General features: G+C 44.0%; 1 protein-coding gene across 2 annotated transcripts in view; it reads left to right on the plus strand.

Annotated features, from left to right (window-relative positions):
* HEG1 (heart development protein with EGF like domains 1) overlaps positions 1-27,136 on the plus strand; it is a 100,198-nt gene that overhangs the window by 40,534 nt on the left and 32,528 nt on the right. The window contains exons 6-16 of one of the 2 annotated variants that reach the window (XM_039477368.2): positions 737-1,030; positions 2,725-3,027; positions 5,349-5,687; positions 6,881-7,216; positions 11,719-12,018; positions 12,734-14,134; positions 16,588-16,704; positions 17,314-17,433; positions 21,555-21,658; positions 24,673-24,731; positions 24,983-25,143. In XM_039477368.2, the coding sequence (XP_039333302.2) occupies positions 737-1,030; positions 2,725-3,027; positions 5,349-5,687; positions 6,881-7,216; positions 11,719-12,018; positions 12,734-14,134; positions 16,588-16,704; positions 17,314-17,433; positions 21,555-21,658; positions 24,673-24,731; positions 24,983-25,143 (3,534 nt within the window). The remainder of the gene's footprint in view (positions 1-736; positions 1,031-2,724; positions 3,028-5,348; positions 5,688-6,880; positions 7,217-11,718; positions 12,019-12,733; positions 14,135-16,587; positions 16,705-17,313; positions 17,434-21,554; positions 21,659-24,672; positions 24,732-24,982; positions 25,144-27,136) is intronic. The other variant, XM_074404209.1, reaches the window with a different exon arrangement.

Here is a 27,136-nt window from a genome sequence, read left to right on the forward strand (position 1 = left end):
CTTTATTTTGTAGCACTAATTCAGTGACTACATGGTGTTCTTTCTTGCAGATACTGTCTGCTGTAACTCATTTAATTGACAACCTACTGGAGGAATTTTAAGTTTGTTCTTTTCCTGTTTCTATTTCTTCCTTTTGCTATTGTAAACAGTGCTGTAATGAACATCTGTGCGGCTAAATCTTTTTCCACATTCTTGAGTATCTTCTTCAGATAAATTCAAAGATGGAATTACTACCCTAAACCCATTTACATTACCCAAGTTTCAGTAATATTGCCGGAGCTGCCTTGTTTTATCAGAATTGTGCATCACACCTCCCACCTGCAAGAGTAGGTGTCAAGGTCAAGGGCTGCCAGCTTTTATAATACCATACTACCACCCCAAGAGGCACAGTTAACAACTTTGGCGAATGGGAGATGCTTCTTTCCTTCTGCTTACACCCGATCTTCCTCCTCCACTCCACTCTCCAACCCTACCCAGGTGCCAGAGGCTCAGTTGTTCTTCTATGAGCCCCATCAATATGTTTTCCTCATTTATTCTACGCACAATGAAATTTAATACTACATTGTATTATTGCTTCATAATTTCTTGCTCTGGATTGTAAGCATAGTGAATATGGTGAAATTCTTTTACTTGAATCCGCTCTCTATTGATGTATCTCCTGGTGTCTTTTCTGAAGGTTTGCTTTTCTTTTCAGAAGGCAGCAAGTTCTCCCTGATGCATCCTCTTCTTCTTTCAGATGCTGCGTGGAACCATTGGGCAGAAAGTAACACTGAGCCTCATGTAGAAAACATCACCTTGTATCAGAATCAAGAGGACATTTCAACAGTGGCCTCCAAAGAGGATGTGATGAGTCAGACCTCCGGGAAGAGCCACGCTGCTTCGGATGCTCCAGAACACCTCACTCTGTTCACTGAAACAGCAGATGCTAGAGGAAGGAACGGCTCTTCAAGTAGAACAAACTTCACTATTTCGTCTGTTGGGTACTCGCTGGAGATAGCAACAGCTCTGACTTCCCAGAGTGGTGCCTTAGGTGAGCTTGTGCTGATGATGTGCATTTCACGCATGTGTGTCCTGTCTTGGAGAACAGAGTTTCTGCCATTTCCCACAACCCGCATTCTGAGCCATTGTGCCCTTCCAAGGTTCCTAGGCTGTGGTGGGTCAGACCTGTGTCTTGGGCCTCATTTGTATGATGCTTGTCCCTACAGACCAGACAAGGGTGCAGATTCACTGAGCGGCCTCTCTGGTCCTGAGGCATCTGTGATCCATGGCCAGCGGAATCCAAACTTCATTCCTTCTCCAGGGAGCCTCCCACACCTGAGGCTCTCAGAGGCAGTAGGTTTTGTCGGATGCATAGCTGGGGCAGGCTTGGGTTCGGTTTGTGTTGACGTGACCCAAATGGTTGTTCGTGCTCTGGTGTGCACAACTTTGTTGTTTGCTATTTTTAGCAAAGAATGTCAAGAAGGTGCTGGGGCTCAGTGGGTAAGATTTGATTGAGGAAGAGAAGACTAAGAAGAGTAGCATTAATGAGGGACCTCCTACATACCACTGTCTGTTTCCTCAGTCTTTGCAGCATGTCTGTTTCCTCAGTCTTTCCAGCAAGCCCATGAGGTCATGTTATTCTCCTTTCAGGCATTTGGAAACGGAAGCTCAGAGACGTGAGTTGACCCAGTAAGTGTAGGTCAAACAGTTAACAGGTTTCAGAACTGGGATTGGAATTTATGCCTGTGTATCTGAGCGAGGTGGCAGGGGTGCTGAAGTGTGGAATGCCTGGACAACAGGAGTGAAGTACAGAGGAGAGAAAGACAGGCGTGGCCTCCCTGTAGGGTGGCAAGGCCAGCAGCCTCCCTTGGGGAGGGCGTCAGTTGCCCACAGAGGTGAGGAGGAGCAGGTAGGACCATTGTGTGGACAGGGTTGGGGACAATCACATAGGACTTTGGAAACCTGGCAGTTTAGATTTGGTGTGGTAGGAAGAGTCAGTGAAGGTTTTTGAGCACGTGAGTGATATAACTAAAGTGAATTTGGGGAGTATCACCTGGCAGGCAGGTACAGGATGTCTGGCATGGGAGTGGGAGGATGAAGGGAACCTGGAAGGGACCACCCAGGCAGACAGAGAAATCCAGACACCAGGTGCTGCAATATGGCCTGGTGGCCACAGGGATGAAGAGGAAGGGATTGGTAGGACTTGTTGATGGCCTGAAAGTAAAGGATGAAGCCGTCAGAGATGACTGTATGGTTTCAGGTCCTAGTGGCTGGTTGGGGGGACTCGATTCTGTACAGATGAGTATGAGAGTATTTTGTATTCATAAATGATTTCTACAGTGCTTAGAAACTCTGCTCATGGTATTCCGTGGTCTTCTTGTTCTCCCAGATGTTGGGAATTTTGTTTATGTTGCATTCAGGTAAATTCTGGGACCCATTTGGTGGATGTGGGTGCTGGGTCCTGATCAGACCCTGATCTCTGATTCCATATTGTCTGATAGGTACCTCCCACTTGCCGCTTTTCTGAGAATTTTACCACAATACACAGAACCTTTGTGAGATCTACAAACAATCTCTGCCTTGGTTTGTGGTCTTTTTCAGGAGTTTATTTTTCATGGAATGAACTATTCTCCTAATTCTTCTCATGTCTATATATTTTATAGATGTGAGGACTGAGCCCCCTCAAAGCATATTAAGACATTTGAAGTGTGCTGGTGGAATTCTAATGTTGCTGTCTGTTTTCAGCCTCGGAAAGTCTTCACCTGCCATCGAGCAGTTCGGAGTTCGATGAAAGAATTGCCCCTTTGCAAGCAAAGAGTGGAACAACCTCAGAGATGGGAACAGAGAGGGCGATGGGGCTGTCAGAAGAAGTGACTGTGCACAGCCGAGAGGCCACGACTTCAGCTTCGAGCCCATCCTCTCTTCCTGCTTTGGAGATGGGAGAACTGACCACGCCTCCTCAGAAGAGAAATTCTTCAGGACCAGATCTCTCCTGGCTGCATTTCTCCAGGACACTGGCTTCCTCTCCTCTCTCAGACCATTCCTCATGTGAGTGCCAGATCCCCAGCTTAACACTCGGAAGTCACTCAAAGTAGACATAAATCAATGTGCATAGCCAGCTAATTACGTACCCATAATAGAGGGTAAGGGGAAAAGACATCAAGCCAAAATGCCATTCCTCTATACCAGATACTTGGGGCAGAAGTAGGTACAACCTACCCAGTTTCTGTCACTATTGAAGCTCATGTTTAACACAGATTTTTGGGTTTTGTTTTGTTTTGTTTTTGTCACCCAAGCTGGAGTGCAACGATGCAATCTCAGCTCACTGCAACCTCTGCCTCCCAGTTTCAAGTGATTCTCCTGCCTCAGCCTCCTGAGTAGCTGGGATTACAGGTGGCCATCACCATGCCTGGCTAATTTTTGTATTTTTAGCAGAGACGGTGTTTTACCATGTAGGCCAGGCTGGTCTCAAACCCCTGACCTTAGGTGATCTGCCTGCCTCAGCCTCCCAAAGTGATGGGATTACAGGCATGAGCCACTGCTGCCAGCTCACCACTGGGTTTTGATGGGAATGTTGTATGGATGAACTTAATGCAGTTTCCTGGGAATAAAAGTGTTTTGAAAGAACCTCCAGCAAGCTGATGAGGCTGTAATTTGGTGTTTGTAAATAATGACTCTAATTAGGGCCGAGAAGCCATGTGGTTGAGTGGGGATTTGGGGCATGTCATTATACTTTCCTTTCTTATATACTGAAGTGTTTTTGGTTTGTTTGGTTCGGTTTGGTTTAGTTTCTGTTTTGAAGAAGAGGTGGGTTTTGGTGTTCTTGGACTCTCTGTTTGTGTCCAGGTCTCTCTGTTTCTTGTTTCAATTACTAGTTTTATAGATTGCCTGCATCTTCCTTTTGTCTTCATTAAGGTCAGATGACCAGAGCTGCTGGTTCTAGGTATAGCTGGTTTTATGGTTTTGCACAAGAGTGAGAGGAACATTTTTGTTTCCCATGCTTGCTTGCCCTCTGTATCTGTCTCTGTTTCTCTCTCTCTCTCTCTCTCTCTCTCTCTCTCGCTCTCTCTCGCTCTCTCTCTCGCTCGCTCTCTCTCTCTCTCTCACTGTAGTGATATTTAAAATTTATTTGTGGTTTTGGTCACAACTGCACATAGAACTGGTCTTCAAGGAAGTGTTTATAATGACAACTTCCCTTTTCTGGGCTGTAATTAACAGCTCAAAGCCTTTTATTATATAGGGGTAGGGTACTTTTTATTATTTTTAGCCTAAAAAGAATAAAAACACTCTTTTTTTTTTTTTTGCCTTTAGTCTTACCTACCAGATTTCTTCCCATTCCCTAGGCTTTCCTGCAGTTTATTCCTGTCTGGAATGAAGATTTTAATAGACCTTTCTGGAGGGCAGTTCTCAGGGCATCCTTTGGAAAATTCTCTGGAGGGGAGCCACCCGTTCTTCCATAGAGCAGACTGCTCCTTTTGACCAATAGTGTCTGCTTCACTCCTTGAGGTTCTTGACAGTTTCCCATGGATGACAGCCGTGGATTAGAGAAGCTGCTCCTGGAGTCCTTGATCTCCAAGGGGCCCATTGGAGTAGAGTGCGGATTTGAGAGCTGGTCTCTAAAGCTTAGTGAGGCAAAGTATGATCATGAAGCCCGTATGCTTTTGGGTAGAATTAAATTTGTGGGGTAATAATAAGTATTTCCTGCTGGTTAAAAATTCTGTTACTGAATAAATGCAGTTTGGTTAATAATCTTTCAAGACATAAGGCTTATGGTGACCATGAGGTGGGGAATCATAAAGAACCCTTGATGGTGACAAGGCTGGGAATTACTGCTCTGGGCCATGAATGTCCCTGCTGTATTCTGCAAAACCCTAGGCCCTCTCAGTAGTGACCTGGGGTGGGGCCCCTTGCAGCAGCCCCACATTGATTCATTTTATGTATGAGATTTTAATCAATGATAGCCTTTGAACAAACAGGTTACATTGCTAAAACAAAGCAAAATAACAAAAACCTTATCATAGTGACCTGTCCTGTTTAAGCTGTAATGAAGAATTCAACAGACATTTTTATCTTTATGTCTGCATTATTTCATCTCAAATAATACAAATAACATAAGATCTTCTCATTGTGCCTGGTGAGGGACCTCACTGTTCTCCAGCTTCTTCCGTGAGAATTAGAACTAGTGAGGGAGAGTGCAGGCATGCGTCCTGGTCACACGTGTGTGTGTATAGATATGTTTGTATCTATATTAGGTCCATGGTATGTGAGTGTATCCACCAGAATGTAAGAAACATCATTTGTATCTCAAATACAGTCCTGATTTTCTTAAACTCCTGAATAATTTTGAAGCATATCTTCTTTTGTCATAGCTTCTGGAAGTACAGAGCAGCTTAACAAGTCCACTGGCCTCCAGAGCCCCTCAGTCAGTCAAACAAAGACAATGCACATTGCCACCGTGTTCACTGATGGTGGCCCCAGAACACTCCGATCTTTGACAGTCAGTCTGGGACCTATAAATGAGACCAAGGGCTTCCCTGAGGACTCCAGAATTGCCATGACTTCAGCCTCAGTCCATCCTTCACCCTCTGCAGTGGAATCGAGAAGCAACAGAGGAGTAACCGGGAATCCAGGGGATGGGGAATTCATTGAACCATCCACGGAACATGAATTTGGACGCACATCTTTGCATTGGCAAAATGATTCCCCAAGTAAGTATTCCATCTTTACTTGATCTATCGGGGACAATGTGAATCGTTGAATTTTCTTAGGGGATCTCCTCAAGACCATTTGTAATCTCCGGAGAAAAGTATGCTCTTTAATGGCATTATCGCATTTTGATGTTCGCTCTTACAAGAACATTGTGAAGTTAGTGAGACAGGTGTCATTCCTCCTGCTTTCTTATAGATGAGGAAACTGGCTCTGGGGGTTTAAGTAATGGGTGCCTGGCCATTTAGCTCAGTCAGTAGAGTTGAGACCTTAGCCTCCGGGTTCTCGGTTCCATCTTCTTCTCACTCTACAGCATTGTCTTCAAGCTGAGAGCTGGCCTGCTCTTTATGTTTTATTTTTATTTTGTTTTGGAGACAAGGTCTGTCTCTGTCACCCAGGCTAGAGTGCAGTGGTGTGACCACGGCTCACTGCAGCCTCGACCTCCCGAGGCTCAGGTGCTCTCCCACCTCAGCCTCCCAAGTAGCTGGGACTGCAGGTGCTTGCCCCTCCACCCAGCTAATTTTTCTATCTTTTTGTAGAGATGGGGTCTTGCCATGTTGTCCAGGCTGGTCTTCAACTCCGAGGCTGAAGCTATCCTCCCTCCTTGCCCTCCCAAAGTGTTGGGATTACAGGCATAAGCCCCTGTGCCCAGCCTGGCCCACTCTTTAATCTAGCTTCCGTTATTTTGTGTACAGATCATCTTTCCACATAAACGTGCAGATTCATTCATTCTCAAATTCATGGTTTGGCTTAATCCTTATAGTTGATTTTTTTTTTTGGCTATACTTTGGAATTAGAATAACCTTTATTCATACGAGAGCTGTTTTAGGAAAGTCCTCTGACTGTGCGCTGTGTTTATGTGCATTGTGTTTGTCGTACGTAACCACACTCTCAATCTCTCCAATGCTTGTGGGAAAGAGAGTGAAACACTGAAGCCTATAGGTCCCTCTGCTACTTGCACATGCTGTTTCAAAGGCTCCCTGTTCAACAAGTTATATATTTTGTTATTGCTATCTTGTTGCCACCCAAGAGTCTTGAGTAACTATTGAAAATATGATAATGCATAATACATTTAATAAACACTACACCAGGTTCCTTGGCAAAGAATCACTCCTCAGAGAGCTTTTACTTGTGAGTTGCCAAGGAATCTCTTTCATATCTCTGTCATGGCCTTTTTTCCCACGATGCCTTACAGCCTTTGGAGAACATCAGCTTTCCAGCAGCTCTGAGGTGCAAAATAGAAGTCCCTTGTCTCAGACTGAGACTGTGTCTAGGTCAGTCGCAGCCATGAGAGGTGGAGAGAGCACTGCACGCTGGCCCTTGACCAACAGCGAGGCATCTGCAGATGTGACAGCAAGCTCTGCTTCATATCCTGAAGGTGTGAATGCTTCAGTGCTGACCCAGTTCTCAGACTCGACTCTACAGTCTGGAGGAAGTGACACGGCATTGGGAGATAGGAGTTACTCAGAGTCTTCATCTACATCTTCCTCAGAAAGCTTGAATTCATCACCACCACGTGAAGAACGTTCAAGTGAGTTTTTTCAGTTCATGCAACTGTGCCCCATGGAGGAGAGAGGGACTCATGATGCTTATGAAATCTGTGGCATATTAAAACTATGCATGAGGGCTGGGCATGATGGCTCATGCCTGTAGTTTCAGCACTTTGGGAGGCCAAGGCAGGTGGATCATCTGTGGTCAGGGGTTTGAGACCAGACTGACCAAAATGGTCAAACCTTATCTCTACTGACAATGCAGAGAATTAGCCAGGCATGGTGGTGGGCACCTGCATCCCAGCTACTCAGGAGGCTGAGACCAAAAAACTGTTTGAACCTGAGAGGCGGCGGTTACAGTGAGCCGAGATCACGCCACTGCCCTTCAGCCTAGGTAACAAGAGTGAAACTATGTCATGAAAAAAAAAAAAAAAATGAAAGAAAGAAAAACAAATCATGCATGAATGAAATAACTCCTGGGGCCCTCCAGCTTCCTTATTCCCCCGGCCCTTCTTCTAGCTGATTGATACAGATACACCTTGTTGATATATTTGATATTGATATATCCCCCAGTTTTTCTGGTACATCTCTGAGAAGCTGTTCTTGCCACTTCCTCTTCGCACACACAGCTCGGGGACTTCTCTGTCCACCTCCTCTCATTTCCTGCAGCCCAAATCTTAACTCCATGCCTGCCTCAGTCACAGAACTTCTGGAAGGTGAAAATATCACCTTCTCGTGAGTAGTTGTCAGGGCATTCATCAAAAGAAATTCTTTTTTAAAAAACAGCTTTATTGAGGTATATTTCACATTCCATCATATTTGCCCATTTTAAGTACACAATTCAGTGATTTATAGCATAGTCACAAAATTGTCTAATTCCAGAACATTTCCATCACCCCAACAAAACTCCAACCTCATCAGCCATCACCTCCCATTCTTCCCTCCTCCCAGTCCCTGGCAGTCACTCCTGTGCTTTCTGTCTCTGTAGATGTGTCCATTCTAGACATTTCCCATAAATGAGACCATACAATATGTGGTCTTTTGTGTCTTTCCCTTAGTGTCATGTTATCAAGGTTCACCCATGTTATATTACAACTTCATTCCATTTGCAGCTTAATAATATGCCATAGCAGGCCAGGTATGGTGGCTTACGCTGTAATCCCAGCTATTGGGAAGCCAAGGCAGGCAGATCATGAGGTCAGGAGATCGAGACCATCCTGGCCAACATAGTGAAACTTCGTCTCTACTAAAATACTGGGTCTACCGGCACTCACCTATAGATGCTGAGGCAGGGGAATCACTTGAACCTGGGAGGCAGAGGTTGAAGAGAGCTGAGATTGTGCCACTGCACTCCAGCCTGGCAACAGAGCAAGACTCCATCTCAAATATATATATATATATATATGCCATAGCAGGGATATACCACACTTTGTTTATCCTGTCATCAACTGACGGTGTTTGAGTTGTTCCCACCTTCTATCTATTATGAGTAATGATGTGGTGAACATTCACAAGTGTGTATGTGGTCGTAAATTTTCAATTATTTAGGAATGGCCGGGTTATATGGCAGCTCTATTTTTAGCCTTCTGAAGAACTGCCGAACTCTTTTCCAAAGTGGCTGCGTCATTTTATATTCCCATCAGCAGTGTACAAGTGTTCTAATGTTGCTGCGTCTTCACTGACGCTTGTAATTATCCGTCTTTTCTAATTATGCTCATCTAAGCGAGTGTGAAGACATCACTTGTGGTTTTGACTTGTATTTCCCAGTTGACTAATAATGCTGAGCATCTTTTCATGTGCTTCTTGGCCACTTGTATGTCTTCTCTGAATATGTCTATTCAAATCTTTTGAGTATTTTATTAAAATTGCATTATTTGACTTTTTATTATTAAATTGTAAGAGTTTGTTGTTGCCAGGCATGGTGGTTCACACCTGTAATCTCAGCACTTTGGGAGGCCGAAATGGGCTCATCACTTGAGGTCAGGAGTTCTAGACCAGCCTTGCCAATGTGGCGAAACATCGTCTATACTAAAAACACAAAAATTATCCTGGCATGGTGGCACATGCCTGTAATCCCAGCTACTCAGGAGGCTGAGGCAGGAGAATAGCTTGAACCTGGGAGGCAGAGGTTACAGTGAGCTGAGATCATTCCACTGCACTCCAGCCTGGGTGACAGAGAGGCTTTGTCTCAAAAAGAAAAAATAAAAAAGAGTTATTTGTATATTTTGGATACAGTCCTTTATCAAATATATAATCTGCAAACATTTCTGCTCTTCTCTGGGTGGTCTTTCCTCTTTCTTGATGGTATCATTTGTAGCACAAAAGTTTTTAAATTTGAAGATGTCCAGTTTGTCAATTTGAGAAAATTTTTCTTTTGATGTTTCTTTTTAATAATGCTTTGGGATAATTTTTTTTTTCTTTCTTTTTTTGAGATGGAGTCTTGCTCTGTCCCCAGGCTGGAGTGCAGTGGTGCAATCTGGGCTCACTGCAACCTCTGCCTCCTGGGTTCAAGCAATTCTTTCACCTCAGCCTCTTTAGTAGCTGGGATTACAGGCGCATGCCACCATGCCCGGCTGTTTTGTATTTTTTGTAGAGACAGGGTTTCACCACCTTGGCCAGGATGGTCTCAATCTCTTGACTTCATGATTCACCTTCCTCAGCCTCCTAAAGTGCTGGGAGTACAGGTGTGAGCCACTGCGCCTGGCCTGGGATAATGTTTTAAAACAATTCTCAGCAGTCTCTTAAAGTATATTCTGACTAATGCAAAAATGTATTCGCTTATCATGTAAGCTTTGAAGAGGTTTAAATTCTTACTTCTCCACCACTAATAATAGCTCCATTTCACCTATATGAGAATCCTAACTGATGAGGAAGATTAGCATTTCTTAATACTCATGTGATATGGAAAAGCATATGCTTATCATGAAAGAATACCACACATACAAGTTGGGGATATTTATGCTCTTCTATGTCTGTGCCTGAAAAACACTTTCTCTATCTCCTAAGCAGAAGGAATCATTTTTCATCCTTGCTACTGTGGAGCTCAGGACTTTTACCTTCTTAAACCAGGATCTTGGGTTTCATAGCCTTTCCCTTTTACATCTCTTTAGTACTCTTCTTCTCTGCAATTAATGCTCAGTTGGTTCATGTGGAAAATGTGATTTCAGTGTGATCACATCTTGGAGTTCAGTTATAAAGAGCTAGATAAGAAGTAGCCACATTCCTGAAACCATCTCACTGTGGGTTAGCACAATGCTTTATCTCATTCCCTCAGAATCACTCAAGCTGACGGGCTCTGCACTCCACCCTTTCAGAGTTCTGGCCCACTCCCTTTTCTGCATTCAGATTCAGCCCCTCTAGTTCATGCTGTGACTCTCTCTCTCCACTTTGTTAAGCCCATAACGCTGATGTGGTCGTCGGCCTAAATTTCATCTAACAGAGAGTTAAGGATCTCCCCATCCAAGGCCTTTTTCTCTTTGCCCAGAGAAATCGTGTGCAGATAGAGCCTGCTCTTGAGCCTCTCCTGGTTGGCTCTCCACAAGTCTGGAGCCCTTCAGCCTGGCTTGAGTCGTATCTGTCTCTGGCTTTTGGCTTTCTCAGTGATGCTCATGGCCCACGCTCATGCTGTCTGTTGATTCAAACCTTTCCTGAAATGAATTTAGCCAACGCTCAGCTTTACACTTTTTCCATCAAAGCATAGCCTTGGGATACCAATGGCCAGTCTGGGCTAGGAATGGGAATAAGAACCAGAAAAGGAGTAGTCTGGTTTTTTTGTTTGTTTTTGTTTGTATGCCAGATTAGGAAGGATTTAGGCCAAGGAGAATTGGATCTTATTTTCATCATTTCTGAAAAGAAGGGCTTATCTCATAATCTAACTATCTAAGGTTAGTTCTAAGACCCTTTAGGTTTATACCATAAACATACCCAAAAGAGAAGGAAAAGGACATTTATTCATGTGTCATCTTCTTATTCCATCCTCATCAATAGAATAAAACACATGCATTAAAAAAAAATAAAATAAGTCAAAAAATGAGCCCACCTTTCACCCTCAGCCTCAGGCTGTTTGTCTGCCGTTGTACTAATGCTCTGGAATGACTGGCCCCGTGGCCATTCATGTATTCTTGGTCCTTCCAGGAGGAAAAGCCTTCCAAGGAGGACTGTGGCATCCCTCCTGGGCCTTGTGCAAATGTCTAAAGCCCTGGTAGAGTTATTAGTCTCACCCACTGTTTACCACCTTACCGCCACTACTGACATAACCTCGATTTATTATGTATCACTGAGCAGAAATCCAATATTGATCCTATTTGCTAAAGTAATATAAATCCTATAAATCCAGAGTGCCTGACAGATGTCCTGATCCACAGTTCCTCCTGAGGTTTCAATCACTGATCCATGTTTGCAAGGGCAACACACATCTCAGATAAAGATCCTAAGAGTATGGGGAAGCATTTTGGCTCCCATGGCCCAGGAAGTGAGGCTTTGTGCCCAATCCTGTCACTCCAGCCCTGCATTTATCAGCTGTCCTCTTTCACTCCTCTTTTAGCCTTGGAAGACAGCCGAGAGCTGGACGGAGTACTAGATGACACTTCTGACAGAGCAGAGAACAGAACTTCTGGGGTGCCCTCTCTTGGCACTCACACTTCAGCTACTGTCACTGGAAATGGGGAACGCACAGTGCGGTCTGTCACCCTCACCAACACCAGCATGAGCACAACTTCTGGGAAAGCAGGCAGCCCTGCAGCAGCCATGCCTCAAGAAACAGAGAGTGTCTCTCTGCATGTGAATGTGACGGACGATGTTGGCCTGGTTTCACAGTCACTGGCCGCCTCCAGTGCCCTTGGAGGTGAGGTATCTTCCACAGTCTCTTTTAACACATCCCTTCAGCTCATCTGTCCGTTTACTCCCAGTCTGGGGATGATTCAGTTAGCTCTCAAGCCAGAAAGTACCTTATAAGCACTTCTTTATGGAGAGAAGTTTCTAGCTTCTGTCACCTAAGCAAGGTCAACATCCCTCCCCAGTTCCCACCCTGAGCCCTCTACACACACTCATCTAAGGAATTGGGGATAGTGTCTGCCTGGAGGCTTAAAATAAGAGACCAACCACTAAGGTCAGTCTCCTGGGAAAGAAATATCTCATTCTACAGAATGGGAAGTTGGGAGGGTTGTCCTCCATTACGGCATAACAGTTATTCTATTTGGTGTCTTAAGATATTTTCAGATACTAATTTGCTTTTATCAAGTAAGGCATGTGGAGGGAATTTGGAACTGCTCTCTATTTTTAGACCCTTAGTTCCCACTTCTATTACCATTTCCACTGCTGCTGCCACTGCTTCTCTCAGGTCAGTCTGCTCAGAGGAGACGCTGACCATTCCTGCCTGCCCACAATGTCTTTATTCAAAGTGCTCACCATTGAAAACCATCTCTCCAAAGAAAGTGTTTCATCCACATGAGTTATACCACTTGGGTTCATTTCAGGACACTGAAAGTCTGTTTGATAGTACATATTTCGGAGATCTGTCATTCGTTTATTTGACCTAACTTTGGCTTTTCCGTTTGCAGTCACTGGGATTAGCTACGGTCAAGTGAGTGGCACAGCTATTGAACAAAGGACTTCCAGCGACCACACAGACCACACCTACCTGTCATCTACTTTCACCAAAGGAGAACGGGCGTTACTGTCCATTACAGATAACAGTTCATCCTCAGACATTGTGGAGAGCTCGACTTCTTATATGAAGATCTCAAACTCTTCACATTCAGATGATTCCTCCTTTTCTTACGCTCAGACTGACAGAAGTAACATCTCATCCTATGACGGGGAATATGCTCAGCCTTCTACTGAGTTACCGGTTCTGCATACATCCAACCTTCCGTCTTACACACCCACCATTAATATGCCAAACACTTCAGTTGTTCTGGACACTGATGCTGGGTTTGCTGGTGACTCTTATTCTTCCTCCTCCTCCTCCTCCTCCTCCTCCTCCTCCTCCTCCTCCTCTGCTGCTGCCTCTTCTTCTTCTTCAGGGCCTCCTTTGCCTCTGCCCTCTGTGTCAGAATCCCACCATTTATTTTCATCAATTTTACCATCAACCAGAGCCTCCATGCATCCGCTAAAGTCTACCGCTGATGCACCCACACCATTGTCTTCCTCACCTTCACCTTTACCAGTATCCTTAACAGCATCCACATCTGCCGCACTTTCTGTCTCACAAACACCCTTACCACCGTCATCTTCTACCCCAGTCCTGCCCAGAGCAAGAGAGACTCCTGTGACTTCAGTTCAGACATCAACGACGACATCATTCATGACAATGCTCCATAGTAGTCAAACCATAGACCTTAAGAACCAGAGCACCCTACACCAAGAGAAAATCGTTACAGAATCAAAGTCACCAAGCCCAGTGTCTCTGCCCACAGAGTCCACCAAGGCTGTAACAACGAGCTCTCCTTTGCCTCCATCCTTAACAGAGTCCCCCACAGAGCAGACCCTTCCAGCCACAGGCACCAACTTAGCGCAAATGTCTCCAGCTTTCACAACCACCATTCTGAAGACTTCTCAACCTCCTGTGACCACTCCTGGCACCCTGTCAAGCACAGCATCTCTGGCCACTGGCCCTACAGCCTTACAGACTACAGCTGGAAAACAGCTCTTGCCGACCCATCCTGAAATTCTAGTTCCTCAAACCTCAACAGATGGTGGCATCAGCACAGAGAGGAACCAAGTGAATGTAGATGCTACCACCAGATTGATCCCTCTGACCAGTGTACCCACATCAGCAAAAGAACTGACCACAAGGCTTGGCATTACAGCAGAGTACAGTCCAGCTTCACATTCCCTCGGAACATCTTCTCCCCAAACCACAGACGTTTCCACAGCTAAAGCCTTGGCTCCCAAATCTGCCACCTTTGCTGTTCACAGCAGCACATGGTCAACAACAACGCTGTCCTCTTCAGCCTCAGGTAAAACACAGTCACACAAGCACACATTAACTGCAAGGCCCAGTCCAGCACAGAGAGCTGCATGGGACTCGGGGTTCATGTGAATTTGTGGAAATGGCTGGTGTTTGAAATAGCTTCTGTTTTGTGACCTAAAATGCTTCCTGTTGAAACACTTAAAGTGTAAAACAAGGCCATGGGCGGGCCCAATTTTCTCACCCCTGTGTTGCATAATGCTTCCCGAATAAAGAGGAAAGGATGCACTGGCCATGTGTCACATCAGTAGATGGCACAATTGCAGCTTTTAATGCCCTGTAGTTGTAAGAGCTTTTATTTTTATTTTTATTTTTTCTTTTCTTTTCTTTTTTTAACCAGTGATCTGAGCACCTCTGGGAAATGAAAGGTGGATCTTTCTCCAGGGAAGTTTGGGAGCCTTGCTTCAAGGCCTATAACCTTCAGTTTCAGAATCTTGCTCTGTTGCCAGGCTGGAGTGCAGTAGCACAATCTCAACTCACTATAACCTCCACCTCCTGGGTTCAAGTGATTCTCTTGTCTCAGCCTCCTAAATATCTAGGACTGTAGGTGTGTGTCACCACACCCATTTAATTTTTGTATTTTTAGTACAAATGGGGTTTCACCATGTTGGCCAGGATGGTCTGAATCTCTTGACCTGGTGATCTGCCCACCTCAGCCTCCCAAAGTGCTGGGATTACAGGCTTGAGCCACCACACCCGACTTAAGAGCTTTTCAAGCATGCCTTTAAGTTCTCAGAGGTCAGAGGAGGGCAGTGATGCAGGATTGGAGGGTGGAGAAACTAAAGTAAAGAAGCTTAGGTGGCCTAGCTGAAACAGGGATAAACTGGGTATCTGCCTCTAGATCAGATCCCAGAGTCTCTGAGTCAGGGCCTCCTCAGTCAACGGGGACTTCTTGGGGTCACTGGGCTTCTCTTGAGCCCAAGCTTCTTTGTCTCCCAAAGAGAGTGTGGCTAGTTGATAAATGCAAGTGGGGAGATATGTAAATGAAAAGATGATGAACTAACTTTTTCCCACGGTCACTACTCAGCGCTCCTTTACATTCACACTTAGGGTTGTTTTTATAGCCATATTGAAGTTTCTGGAAAGTAAAACCAGCCAAATGATCTTTTGTCATTTAAGGAACAGTAGAAGGAAGTAGGATGATGAATCTTTTCATGTCATGTTCAGAATTATGCTTTTGCCTTGTCCAGACACAGGAAAAGGAAAATCGCTGCTGGAGAAGGAGTGAAATGGAAACTGGTGTCTTAGGGAAGAAGGAAAGAAGAGATGATGCTTTGTAGCGTCTGGGGTAGGAGACTCAGTGAGCAGCGTAGTCCCAGCTTGTCAGCCACAGTCAGCCTGGGCTGGAGGCTCATAAGCAGACCACCCCCATGCCAGCCCCATGGTGCTCCTTTGTACCAGTGATCTGAGCACCTCTGGGAAATGAAAAGTGAATCTTTCCCCAGGGAAGTTTGGGAGCCTTGCTTCAAGGCTTATAACCTTCAGTTTCACAGGTCACATATATTCTAGTGCCAGATGGAATCTAATTACACAAATCTCCCTTAAAGCCAATTATAGACATTCTGATGATAACTGTAGGTGAATATTAGGGGCAGACTCACTGGCTGTTGGTATATTTTTTGTGCCAGTGTTCATGGCTCAGTGTTTGGTTATACTGGTGCTGTGCTTCTGTGGGTGATTTTAAGTAATATTTGACATGGCAGTAAAGGACAGGAATACCATCTTTAGGTTTAGCTGATTTGTTTTCAGAGTTATTGTTACTATTGTTTTGAGTCAAGACTTTTACCTTCGTTTTTTCATTCCACCACTGATTTCCTTTTTGCAGGCAATGCAGTTACAGGCTTTGGCTTCTCTAAGTATGTCAGAAACCTTTATGAAGCATATTACATAACTGCTCAACTCTGATCATTTTCTAAATATTGCACAGTATGTGGAGGCTTAGGTAAATTTGGAGATTTTTGGGTAAAGGATACTATGATTTTGATAAAACCCAAGAGAAAGGGCAGAGCACGTGTATACACACACAGACACATGCACACAGAGTAAATCTCCTAGTAGGGGGATGAAGCAATCAGAGATCCTCTTCCCCCTTAATGTGTGCTTTCTATTGACATTGATCTACATAGAATTTTCTAAGTGTCACAAAGGCAATATCGTCATCAATCCTGAATGGAGTGACCTGTAAGCAGCATTGATTAGAATCAGTTCTTGCATTCAGGGATCCATCCCATTGTCTAACACTTATATCTGGACACAAACTAGTATCAGGACCTAGTCCCACTGCACCTCTGGGAAACCCATGTTACTTTTGTAGTATGGTCTTTCAGGGCGAGTAAACAGAAATAAGCAAGAATCAAATATTAGCTGGGAGAATTATTTACCTAGAGCTGCCTTTATATTTTCTGTGTGGTTAACTGCTTTACTCCTGGAATGTGTTTGTAGTCAACAGCTGTGCCATAAACCCTTGTCTTCATGATGGCAAATGCATCACAGACAACACCAGCCGTGGCTACCACTGCAGGTGCCTGCCTTCCTGGCAAGGGGATGACTGCAGTGTGGGTAAGTAATGTAATGTCCAGAGGTCTATACTACAGTACCATATTGGGCTACCCAGTACACTCCTTTTTCCTCCAAAATGTGGACAAATACGCTGTTTTAGTTAATACCCTGATTATTTGAGAGTTAGCATGCTTGTAGGTTGTGATCTGCAGGAGAATGTCAGGGACTGTAGTGTAGCACTGACAGACTTCCTGATCTGGGTCTGTTCCCGACACTCCTGCTACACTGGACCCTATTCCTGCCCCTGGACTTTCCTGTGCTGATGCCTCTGCCTGGAATCCCCTGTTGCCACCCTAATCTATTTGTTAAACTCCTTTTAGTTGTAGTCCAGATATATTTGAAACAGTCTTTAATTCTCCCCTCCGTTAAAATTTGCTCTTTCCCCCACATATGCAAATCCTATGTTGTATTTACGGTTAGTTGTTTCTGTGGCCACCTCCACCTTCAACAGATGGCAAGCCCCTTGAGGGCGAGGGTGTTCTCATACTCATCCTTGGGGGTCTCACCACACCTAGCACCATTTGGCCCTTAGTAAGTACTTACTATACTGGGTTATGGTTTTGCTGTTTGCTATAGATTCAGTATGGTCTTCCTTTTTCTCCTCTACAGATGTGAATGAATGCCTCTCGAGCCCCTGCCCATCCATGGCCACATGCAACAATACTCAGGGATCCTTTATCTGCAAATGCCCAGTTGGGTACCTGTTGGAAAAAGGGATATGCAATTTGGGTAAGAGACTTAGTCTATTTCGGACTTTTTTCTGTACCACAACCTATTTTACAAAATAACGTTTATTATTTTTCTTCCTAATCAAAATCAGGGTTTGTCAAAGTTATGGGAATATAGAAAAAAGTGGAAGCCATTGTCCATTATTCTAATACCCGGAGGTAGAGCACCCTACTTTGCATTATGTTTTTGCAGTATATTTTTACATAGTTGAAATCACAGGATATTTGTGTAAATATTATGTCTTAAACATTTTTCTATGTTGTTAAAAACAGTGTACAAACATCCTAATGACTGCATATTATGCCATCATTTGTGTATAATATTATTTGCTTAACCACTCCACCCTGCAGCTAGGGAAAAAAAAGTCAAAAGGATTATTCTGACTACGTAGGAAAAAACAAACAAACACATTTAGGTGGAGAAAAGAGAGAGTAAAACTCTGATTGTCATACTACATTCACACGTTCTTTCTGTTTTTAAAAATGATCTTCATGCTCTTGTTCATAAGCAGATACATTTTGAAAAAGCTGCTGTCCTAATTGTATCACACAATTTGTCATATTTTGTTTGCTAATATGATAGATTCGTGAAGCTGTTTGATTTTGAAAATCATCTCCATTTCACAACTTAAAAGGCAAACAAACAAACCAAATGAAAACAAGGCCCTGACAAAGTGCTAAGTGGCCAGGCTTAGGTAACAGGTTGATGTGAGACCTGGTTTCCACCCCACAGCTCTTTCTATTACATGATAATGTGTTAATCTTAGGAGGTTTCTTGTTTGCAGGGTGTGACCCTTCTTAGAATGTCGAATTTAATATATAACTTGTTGAAGAAGTTAGAAATGAAAGATACAGAGTTTTTTGGGTCTTTTTTTTTTTTTTTTTTTTTTTGAGACAGAGTCTCACTCTGTCACCCAGTCTGCAGTGCAGTGGTACCCCACCTCGGCTTTCTGCAAACTCCACCTCCTAGGTCCAAGCGATTCTCATGCCTCAGCCTGCAAGTAGCTGGGATTACAGGCATGCACCACCATGCCTGGCTGATTTTTGTATTTTTAGTATAGAAGGGACTTTGCCATGTTGGTCACGCTGGTCTTGAACTCCTGACCTCAAGTGATCTGCCTACCTTGGCCTCCCAAAGCACTAGGATTACAGGTGTGAGCCACTGTGCCCGGCCACATACAGTTTCTAAGCTAAGGAAACTGGCAGGTAAAATAACTCATCTTTGAATTGTGTTAAATTGCTCAGTGTGACAACACACAAAAAAAGTGCTTAGTGTTTTTGAGAAAGCAAGTGTCTGTATCCTTTGAAAGTGCTATTACCTATAGGCTGAAGTGACTTTTTAAGAAATACCTACCAAAATAATGGTAAAATTTTGAAAATTATTTAAAATACAAAGATATAAGTGAAAACATTATTTCAAAAAGAAGGATCTAGAAATAGAGACATCAGTCAAAATCAAGAATTTCTCTCATTCTGGATTACAGGCCTGGAATGGTGGCTCATGCCTGTAATCCCGACAGTTTGGGAGGCCGAGGTAGGCTGATCACTTGAGATCAGAGTTCAAGACCAGACTAGTCAACATAGTAAAACCTTGACTCTACTAAAATAACAAAAATAGCCAAGTGTGGTGGCACGTGCCTGTAGTCCCAGCTACTCAGAAGGCTGAGGCATGAGAATAACTGGAACCTGGGAGGTGGAGGTTGAAGTGAGTCATCACACCACTGCACTCTAGCCTGGGCCACAGAGCCAGACTCTGTCTCAAAAAAAAAAAAAAAAAAAAAAAAAGAATTTCTTTTATTCTAATAATTTACTTGTATTTTAGTAAACTATTTAGCCACACCCTAATAAATAAGCCAGGAGTTTTTAGTTTAAGAACAGAGAAGCTGGAAATGATTTTATTTTTAAGCATTGTGGGGAAAGTATATTTGCCCAGGACTCAAATAATTTGCTTCCAGCTCCAGAGCCACCAGCTATAGCACATGGCTCCTGAGCATTAATTTCCTCATCTGTAAAATCAGATTACCATCTGTCCTGCTTCCCACTCAGGATTATTGTGAAGATCAAATAAAGTAATATATTTGAGCAAGCTTTGAAAATGGTAAAGAGCTGTCCAGATGGGAGGTATCATTTAACTTTAGTCTTCAAACTCTTGGACCAGAATTGAAAGCAATGAAAACGATAAACTGCTGAACACAAAGTAATAATTTTGGCTCTTTCCCTCCAAAAATCATTTAAATAGCATAGGGAAATCAACAGTCAAAATGAAAGTAAAAATCCTACTCAGATCCAGGTGATGATGTAATTGCAGGCATAAAGGTATAAATGCCAAAAAAAAAAAAAAAAAAAAAACCAAACCAAACCAAACAAAACAAAAAACCCTGCCTGGAGCAACTGCAGCGTTCGGAAGGAAACTGATATGTCTTCATATTCACACTGAAAGCAGAGGCCATGTTTACTGTCCTGACTCAGAACAGATCTATGTACCTGACATTTGCAATGTGAATTTCTATACAGAGAGCCTAAGTATCAGCCTAGACATGTGAGATGGCAAAGTGAAGAGGCGGGACCATTGTTCTGGAAGCCTGTGTGCGGAGGGTCCCACAGGTAGCACGGCTCAGGAGGAGAGCAGCACTATCGCCTTCACAATCATCTTTTCCTTTTCAAGTCATTTAGTTTCATTGTTCATAAACATCAGAGGAACATGCAAATTAGAGCATGCTGAAATGCTTTCATTTGGCCAAGAATGTTTTCAAAGAGCTCCCTGCTGCTCAGAAAGAGTCCTAAGCAGCTGGCTTCACTGAACTGTAGAACAAGCAAAAAGATGTTAAGTAAGGATTAAGCGCTTTAGACAGTAAGTATAAGATGTTAAATGTTTTCTCTGGCTCATTTGTGGGCCTGTTTCTCAATTCAGCATGCAAGCTTTTGGGGAGAGAGCAGCTTCATGGACTTCTGTGTCTTGAGTTATTTTTTTTCTTCCAGAGGGAAAGATAAGCATTTAATATAAAGGAAAATAAGAGCCAGCAATAAAACATGCCATACTAAATTTTGGTTGCCTGCCCATTTGTAAGTCCCATTCCCCTCAGGCCCAATCAGCACAAATTGATGTTAACTAGAATTTTATTTTATGCGTGAAATGGGTCTTGAAAATGAGACTGCTTTCTTTCATTTCTGAACCCAACAGTGTCTCGAATATGGGCTGTTTTCATTATGTGGCTTATAATCATGGAGTCGGCATAAAGGTGTAACTTTTTGATTGGAAATCAACTTTTTGTAACAATCAATCAAAAGTTGATTGGAAATCAACTTTTTGTAACACCTATAGTCCCCTGGAGTATAGGCCCACCACAAATGCTTGGCACCTTTCTTTCTCTCAAGCCCCTTGGGTGTCCTTAGTTTATTAGATTCGTCAGGGCACAGAAGTCATAGGGGAAAGAAGAGCTTTGAAGATGGACACGCATATGCTCCAGTGCCAATGGTGGCCCTTGGGAGCCTGGGTGAGCTTTCTTAGGAAGTTGCCTGACCTCTGGAAGCCCCCTTTATCAATGATAAGATGGGAATTTCCTCTGACCAAGAGGAATGGGATTTGGATGGGGGTGGTCTAAGGACAAAAGGAAACTGAAGCACCCCCTTGAATGTGGAGGGCATGATTCAGTTGGAGACCTCAGAGGACAAAAGCTTTCCTCTGTCGAAAGCCTGTTGAGGCCTGAGGAGCATTTTTCGCATCTGACACACCTCCCTCCCTCCTCCTAGGATGACATTGTTTAGACCTGCTCATGTTTCTTCTTTGTAGCAGCTTTCTTGGGCATCTATTATGTGGGAGGCCATCCCAGAGACATCGTGAAGGCTCCTTCTCTTAGCCTTGCACATACACAAAAGGTTCTTTGGAGTTTCTCTGTCTCAAAAGTTTGCTCAGTCTAAGCCTTCAACACAGCCCAGTAGATGCTCACTTTGCTAGAGAAAAATCTAGAAGAGGGAGAGGGGTCTCCACCCACAAGGAGAAAGAAATGCAGAGAGATTGTCCCATGAGGCGGAGAAAGCCGGACACCCCCGAGGTTTGCAAACACACAACCTGACATAGATTCTTCTGTTGCATGATCTAACAAGTTACATTTTCATTTTCAGTAAGAACCTTCATGACAGAGTTTAAATTAAAGAGAACTTTTCTTAACACTACTGTGGAAAAACAGTCAGATCTACAAGAAGTTGAAAATGAGATCACCAAAATGGTAAGTGTCCTGAATGGCATCTTTCTACTGGTCTTTTGTTTTCTAGAACAGATTTCATTCCAAGTGGGGACTGCTAGGGGTCAGCTGTGTCTCCTGGGCTCTTCACTTTTGTTATATTTGGAAAGGAAACTCCATAGTAAAATAAAAAGCCTTTCAGAAATAGAAGCGAGGTGTGGGTGCCCAGTAGAAGAATTACTTCAAATGTGTCCTCATGCACAGTCTTTATCTGCACCTTGGTGTTTCTTTTCCATGTGCAATCTCATAGTCACAGACCTACAGATGACAGACACCAGTAGGAGCTGTTGGTGAGGAGGAAAGACCCGGAAAAATCATATGGTCCCAGCTGCTGTTGACATACTGTATGACTTTCTCCTTGTGTTTTGGAGCTCAGGGGAATGATATTCTTTTTCCTCAAAGGAATGCCAAAGATGCCAACAGTTAATCCTGATGTCTTAGGGTTTGAGAACTCACTGTATACATGATTGAGGGGTCATTTGCCGGCTTTTTATCAGAATTTTTTTTTTTAAAGAAAAAGGCTATCCTGGGCAACATGGTAAGACCCCATCTCTACAAAAATACAAAAATTAGCTGGGGTTGGTGGCGTGCACCTGTGGTCCCAGCTACTCAGGAGGATGAGGTGGGAGGATCACGTGAGCCCTGGAGGTTGAGGCTGTGGTGAGCTGTGATCAACCACTGCACACCAGCCTGGGTGGCAGAATGAGACCCTGTCTCAAAAAAGAAACCCCCAAAAACAGAAATAACAAAAAAGGAAAATGGAGAGGAATAAAGAAGAGAGGAAAATGAAGCTCAGATAATAAACTTTGCTTCTCACCTGCTGTCTAAGTCAGAGATTTGACTCATCTATGCAGTGAGTTCTCAAACCCGAGGTTCAGAAAATTGAAATTTGCCATTAAAAATCTTTAAAGATGAATTGATTTCCAATCTCAATTTTACTTGTTCTTTGTAAGAGTTAGTATATTAGCCAGGAATTATATATTTCTATAGGACTTTGGATTTTATTTGTGTAAAATATGGATCCAATTCTATTTCTCTGACTCCTGAGCATTCACTTCATGATAGTGATGATGCCGGATGGTACACTCCTATAAAAGGCATTGCCAGCATGTCTGCAGATAGAAACCCCGGTGGTCTGGAAGTGAATGATATTGCTTGAGTCTGCACAGAACAGGTGCAAAGTTGGGGAACAGTCCAGTAAGCCACCCTCACTACTGATACCAGTTTCAAGTTGAGGCATCCCCCAAGATCACCCTCAGTTTCAATAATTCACTAGAGGAGTCACAGAGCTCACCAAAAGCTATTATATTCACAGCTACACTTTATTGCAGTGAAAGTCAACAGGTTAAAATCAGCCAAGGAAAGAGATGCATGGGGCAGGGTCCGGGAGAGTTCCAAACGCAGAGCTTCCAGCCGTCCTCCCCCTGAGGAGTCATGCCTCCTCCCGGCAACAGTGTGTCCCATATGCAGGGAGTACTGCCAACCATGGAAGCTCTCCAGAACCTTGTGGGGCCTTGTCATGTGGCTGACCTCAATCTCTAGCCCCTGTAGACGTGGAGCTGATACCATGTTACCCAACTCCACCATAAATCACGTTGTTGGACTCTCTGGCATGGCCCAGCACCCCCAGGTAAACAAAGACATTTTTATTAGCAGATTCCAAGGGCTTAGAGATGGCCTCCCAGGAGCTGAGAGCAAAGACCCGACTTCCTTTTGGCTGAGGTTAAATTCTTTATAGCACAGCAGAATTTTTGGGAGCAAAGACCCGACTTCCTTTTGGCTGAGGTTAAATTCTTTATAACACAGCAGAATTTTATGTCTACTAATCCTGTACCTTGTCCCTTCACCACTGCTGCCCCTTGGTCATGCTGTGGATGGATATCTCCTGCTAAGATAATACCGGGGTTTAGACCCCTGTGCAGAAGTGCAGTCTTTCACATTACATGGCACTCAGTGACTTATCTGACTTGTTATTTTTTTGCCCAGTATCAACATGTAATTTACTGGTGATGTGACACAACTGTCCCCAAGAAAGAGTGAAGATTAATCAATCATTGGCTGGGGAAGCCACTTGAATGGTCTTTCCCCAGAGGTTTATGGTCTTTTCCAAGATGTTTATGGTCTTTCCCAAGATGTTCTGTTTACCAAACCTGGAAGAAAAACATGTTAATAATAAAACAACAATAATAAATCATTGCTAGTAGACTATAAAGTGATGCCATAAGAGGCTAAAAAGGGTTTGATAATGTTCCACGTTTGCCTCCATCTTCTGCAGAGTGGCATGTATCTGAGACACAGGCCTTGAAGACAGGTGGGTCTACACTGGACCCAGTACTGAGTCCCTCCACTCCCGGAAGGGAGTCTCTAGCTCCTACCGTGCAGGGCGGCAGGGAAGCAGACCTGATATTTCATGCTATTAGAGGGATTTTCTTCTGTCTCCGAGGGCACAAGGCAAACATAGGGAGAGTAGCTCTTAATTTGCTCTCCACAAAAGGGCTCTTGACCCACGTAATGTAATTTCTCATGGAGAGCCTTTTTGAAGAAGACCTGTCTTTGAGTTAGGTCAACTCATTGTAGATGATGAGGCGTCTATGTAGGGCCTGTCAGACCTAGGGTAGCTGAAAGGAGCCTTCCAGTGCAGCTCGTTCACTATGCAAAGTCCAAATAAACAGTTGCCTCTGAGTTGTTTGAAACCCTGGGCCTTAGAAGAGAGCTGCTCCTTTGAAGATGTTTTGCATCCAAGGGTGCTGTTCTGAACATCATTTCCTGCCAAGATTTTCCCCACTGATTTACTCTCTGCCTCTTTCTCTTTGTACTCATGCAACAACAGAAGGCATTTAAGAGGGGAACAAAGAAAGGACACTACTTCTGTGCAAAGCCGCCTGCTGATAACTTGATGGCTGGAAAATGCCTGTTTTATCCCGATAATAGGAAACTGATTCTAGGTCCAAGGCTTTTGTCTAATTCGCAGTTAACAACAGACTTGTTCTTCCTTTCAGTTAAATATGTGTTTTTCAACGTTACCTAGTTACATCCGATCTGCAGTTCACGCCTCTAGGTAAGTAACAGAATTACATTTGCTTATGAGCCAGTCTGTAGAAGCGGAGGGCGGGGCTGCTCTAACAGGGATGACAGCAACAAAACCAGGCCCTGTTTTAACCCAGCCATGGGGTAATCCAGGGCTGAGGTCACTGACCTTCACGCTCTCCCATTCCGTCCCTGGAGAATGGCGATGACACTCACTTCTAAAAGTCTTGGGAGCCACGTGTCATTTCGGGGCTATTAAAAACCCACAAACTTTGCCTATAGGGAGTCCAATGCGGTGGTGATCTCACTGCAGACAACCTTTTCCCTGGCCTCCAATGTGACGTTGTTTGACCTGGCTGATAGGATGCAGAAATGTGTGAACTCCTGCAAGTCCTCTGCTGAGGTCTGCCAGTTCTTGGGATCTCAGAGGCGGATCTTTAGAGGTAAGAGGATGGCCCTCCCGGAGGATTCTACCTGTATAGTTAGGCACAGACCTAAGATGGAAATGCAAGGCATCCAGGGCTCAGGCCCAGGAAAGGCCCTCAGAGAGCCTATTTTTGACATGGGTGTTAAGCAAAAGACCTTTGTGTGCCTGTATCTTCTTGTATTGTGCATGCACATACAAACACATGCACACACACACCCAGGGTCCTGTACACACAGCCTTGAAGACACCTGATCCTTGGTGTGTAGCTCCTTCTATTTCTTTTATCCAGTGTTGATGTGGGAGGGGGAGGGATATAGGAGCTGATGTGATGTAACAAAGCAGAAATCACTCTTTTTTCCCTTGAAAAGTTCGTGTTCTCTTTAGGGAAACAGAATGTACATACTTGTCAATGACCCAGAAAACCTTCATCTGGCAGCTCACACCTGTAATCCCAGTACTTTGGGAGGCTGAGGTGCCCTTAAGCCCGGGAGTTCGAGGCTGCAGTGAGCTATGATTACACCACTACACTCAGCCTGGGCCACAGAGTGAGATCCTGCCTCAAAAAACAAAATAAACAAACACCACCAAAACCTTCCTTATGATACAGTATTAGGTTAAGTAAATAAGCATGTGCAGCATTACCCATCTTTTGTGTTTGTTTGTTTGCACATTATAAATACACAGCAGCAAGACCAGAAGAATGTAGGCCAGAATGCCCACAGGGATGCCATAAACGGTGATTTTCCTTTACTCATTCTTGCTTTGTCTGTTTTGTCAAAAGCTGCTATAGTGCATCTGGCATGAGGCAAATGAAGAAAGGGATTGGAGACAAGGTCAAAAGGGAAGTTTGGGTCTTAGAGGGGAAGTTTCACCTCTGGGACAGGAAAACTCACTGGAATCCAAAGTGGTTCTTTGCAAAGGGCGCTTGTCCCTATTGCCTCATGCTACTTGATCAAAGTTAGCTCATTTTACTACACAAGTAGGTCTGGCAGAGGATGAAGAATCTAGTCTAAACCTCCCATCTGGCATCCAGATGCTGGACATAGTGAAGGTATCAGGTGGTGACACAGTCTGCCGGTAGATCCATGACATTGACATTCCCAGTGGGCCTGGGTTTTGTAACGGCCAGTCAAGCGGGCTTCTGGAGTGAGCCTATATATTCCAGAGCTTGGGAGCCAGACTGTTAACTCTTTGTTCTGGGATAAGAGCTGGAGCTCGGCCCATTTAAGGCTAGTTATTAATTTGAAAAAAAAAAATCTAAACTTTCTGAAGTTGAAGTTACTACTGATGGGGAGTGAAGTAGAAAGGTCATGCCCCATTATATCGTGCTCAAAACTTTGAGACTCTGTGGTTTTACCTTTTTGTTTCTCTTTCCAAGGATTCCAGAGTAGCAAGTTGCCCTCCCCAGTGAGGTAGGAAAGGTACCTTTCGGTTCACTAACTATTTATGGGGTGCATTCTGTGTCGTCACCGTTGTACCAAGTTACTTTTTGTCCTCCGTAAATGCCTTCATGCCTTGCAAATCAAGTGCCAGTTATTTGGATTTGAAAGAGCCTGCTCAGGGCAGCCCTGCCCACTCTTTGACTCCCATTCTTCTGACTGCCTGTATATGGTTTATGGGGTAGCACCTGTCACCCTTGCTGCCTTGCTGAAGTTCCCATTTACGTCTCCTTTCAGAGCCCATGAGAACAAAGACAGCTATGCATATCGGCTGGGAAAAACAGGCTTGCTTCCCTGTTTTTCCTCCCAGGTCTTCTCCAGGATTTGCCAAGACCAACCTGGTCTCATGCTAACCTTCCTGAGTGCTAGTGAGGTGGCCTTGATGGCTTCTGATATCTGGGTGTTGCCAGCATAAGGGCAGTGCTGGGCTACCCCGGACACTGCCATTGGAAGGGAGGGTTTTCTGTCTTCACAAAACATCCACTTCCTTGCCTTTCAAAGAACTGCAGCTCTTGTTGTCTCCAGAGGTTTAGTCTTTGGAAATCCCCCATGGAACGTCTGAGCTTTAGA

Source organism: Saimiri boliviensis, chromosome 8 (genome assembly GCF_048565385.1).
Source record: "Saimiri boliviensis isolate mSaiBol1 chromosome 8, mSaiBol1.pri, whole genome shotgun sequence".
In the NCBI taxonomy this organism is placed as follows: domain Eukaryota; kingdom Metazoa; phylum Chordata; class Mammalia; order Primates; family Cebidae; genus Saimiri; species Saimiri boliviensis.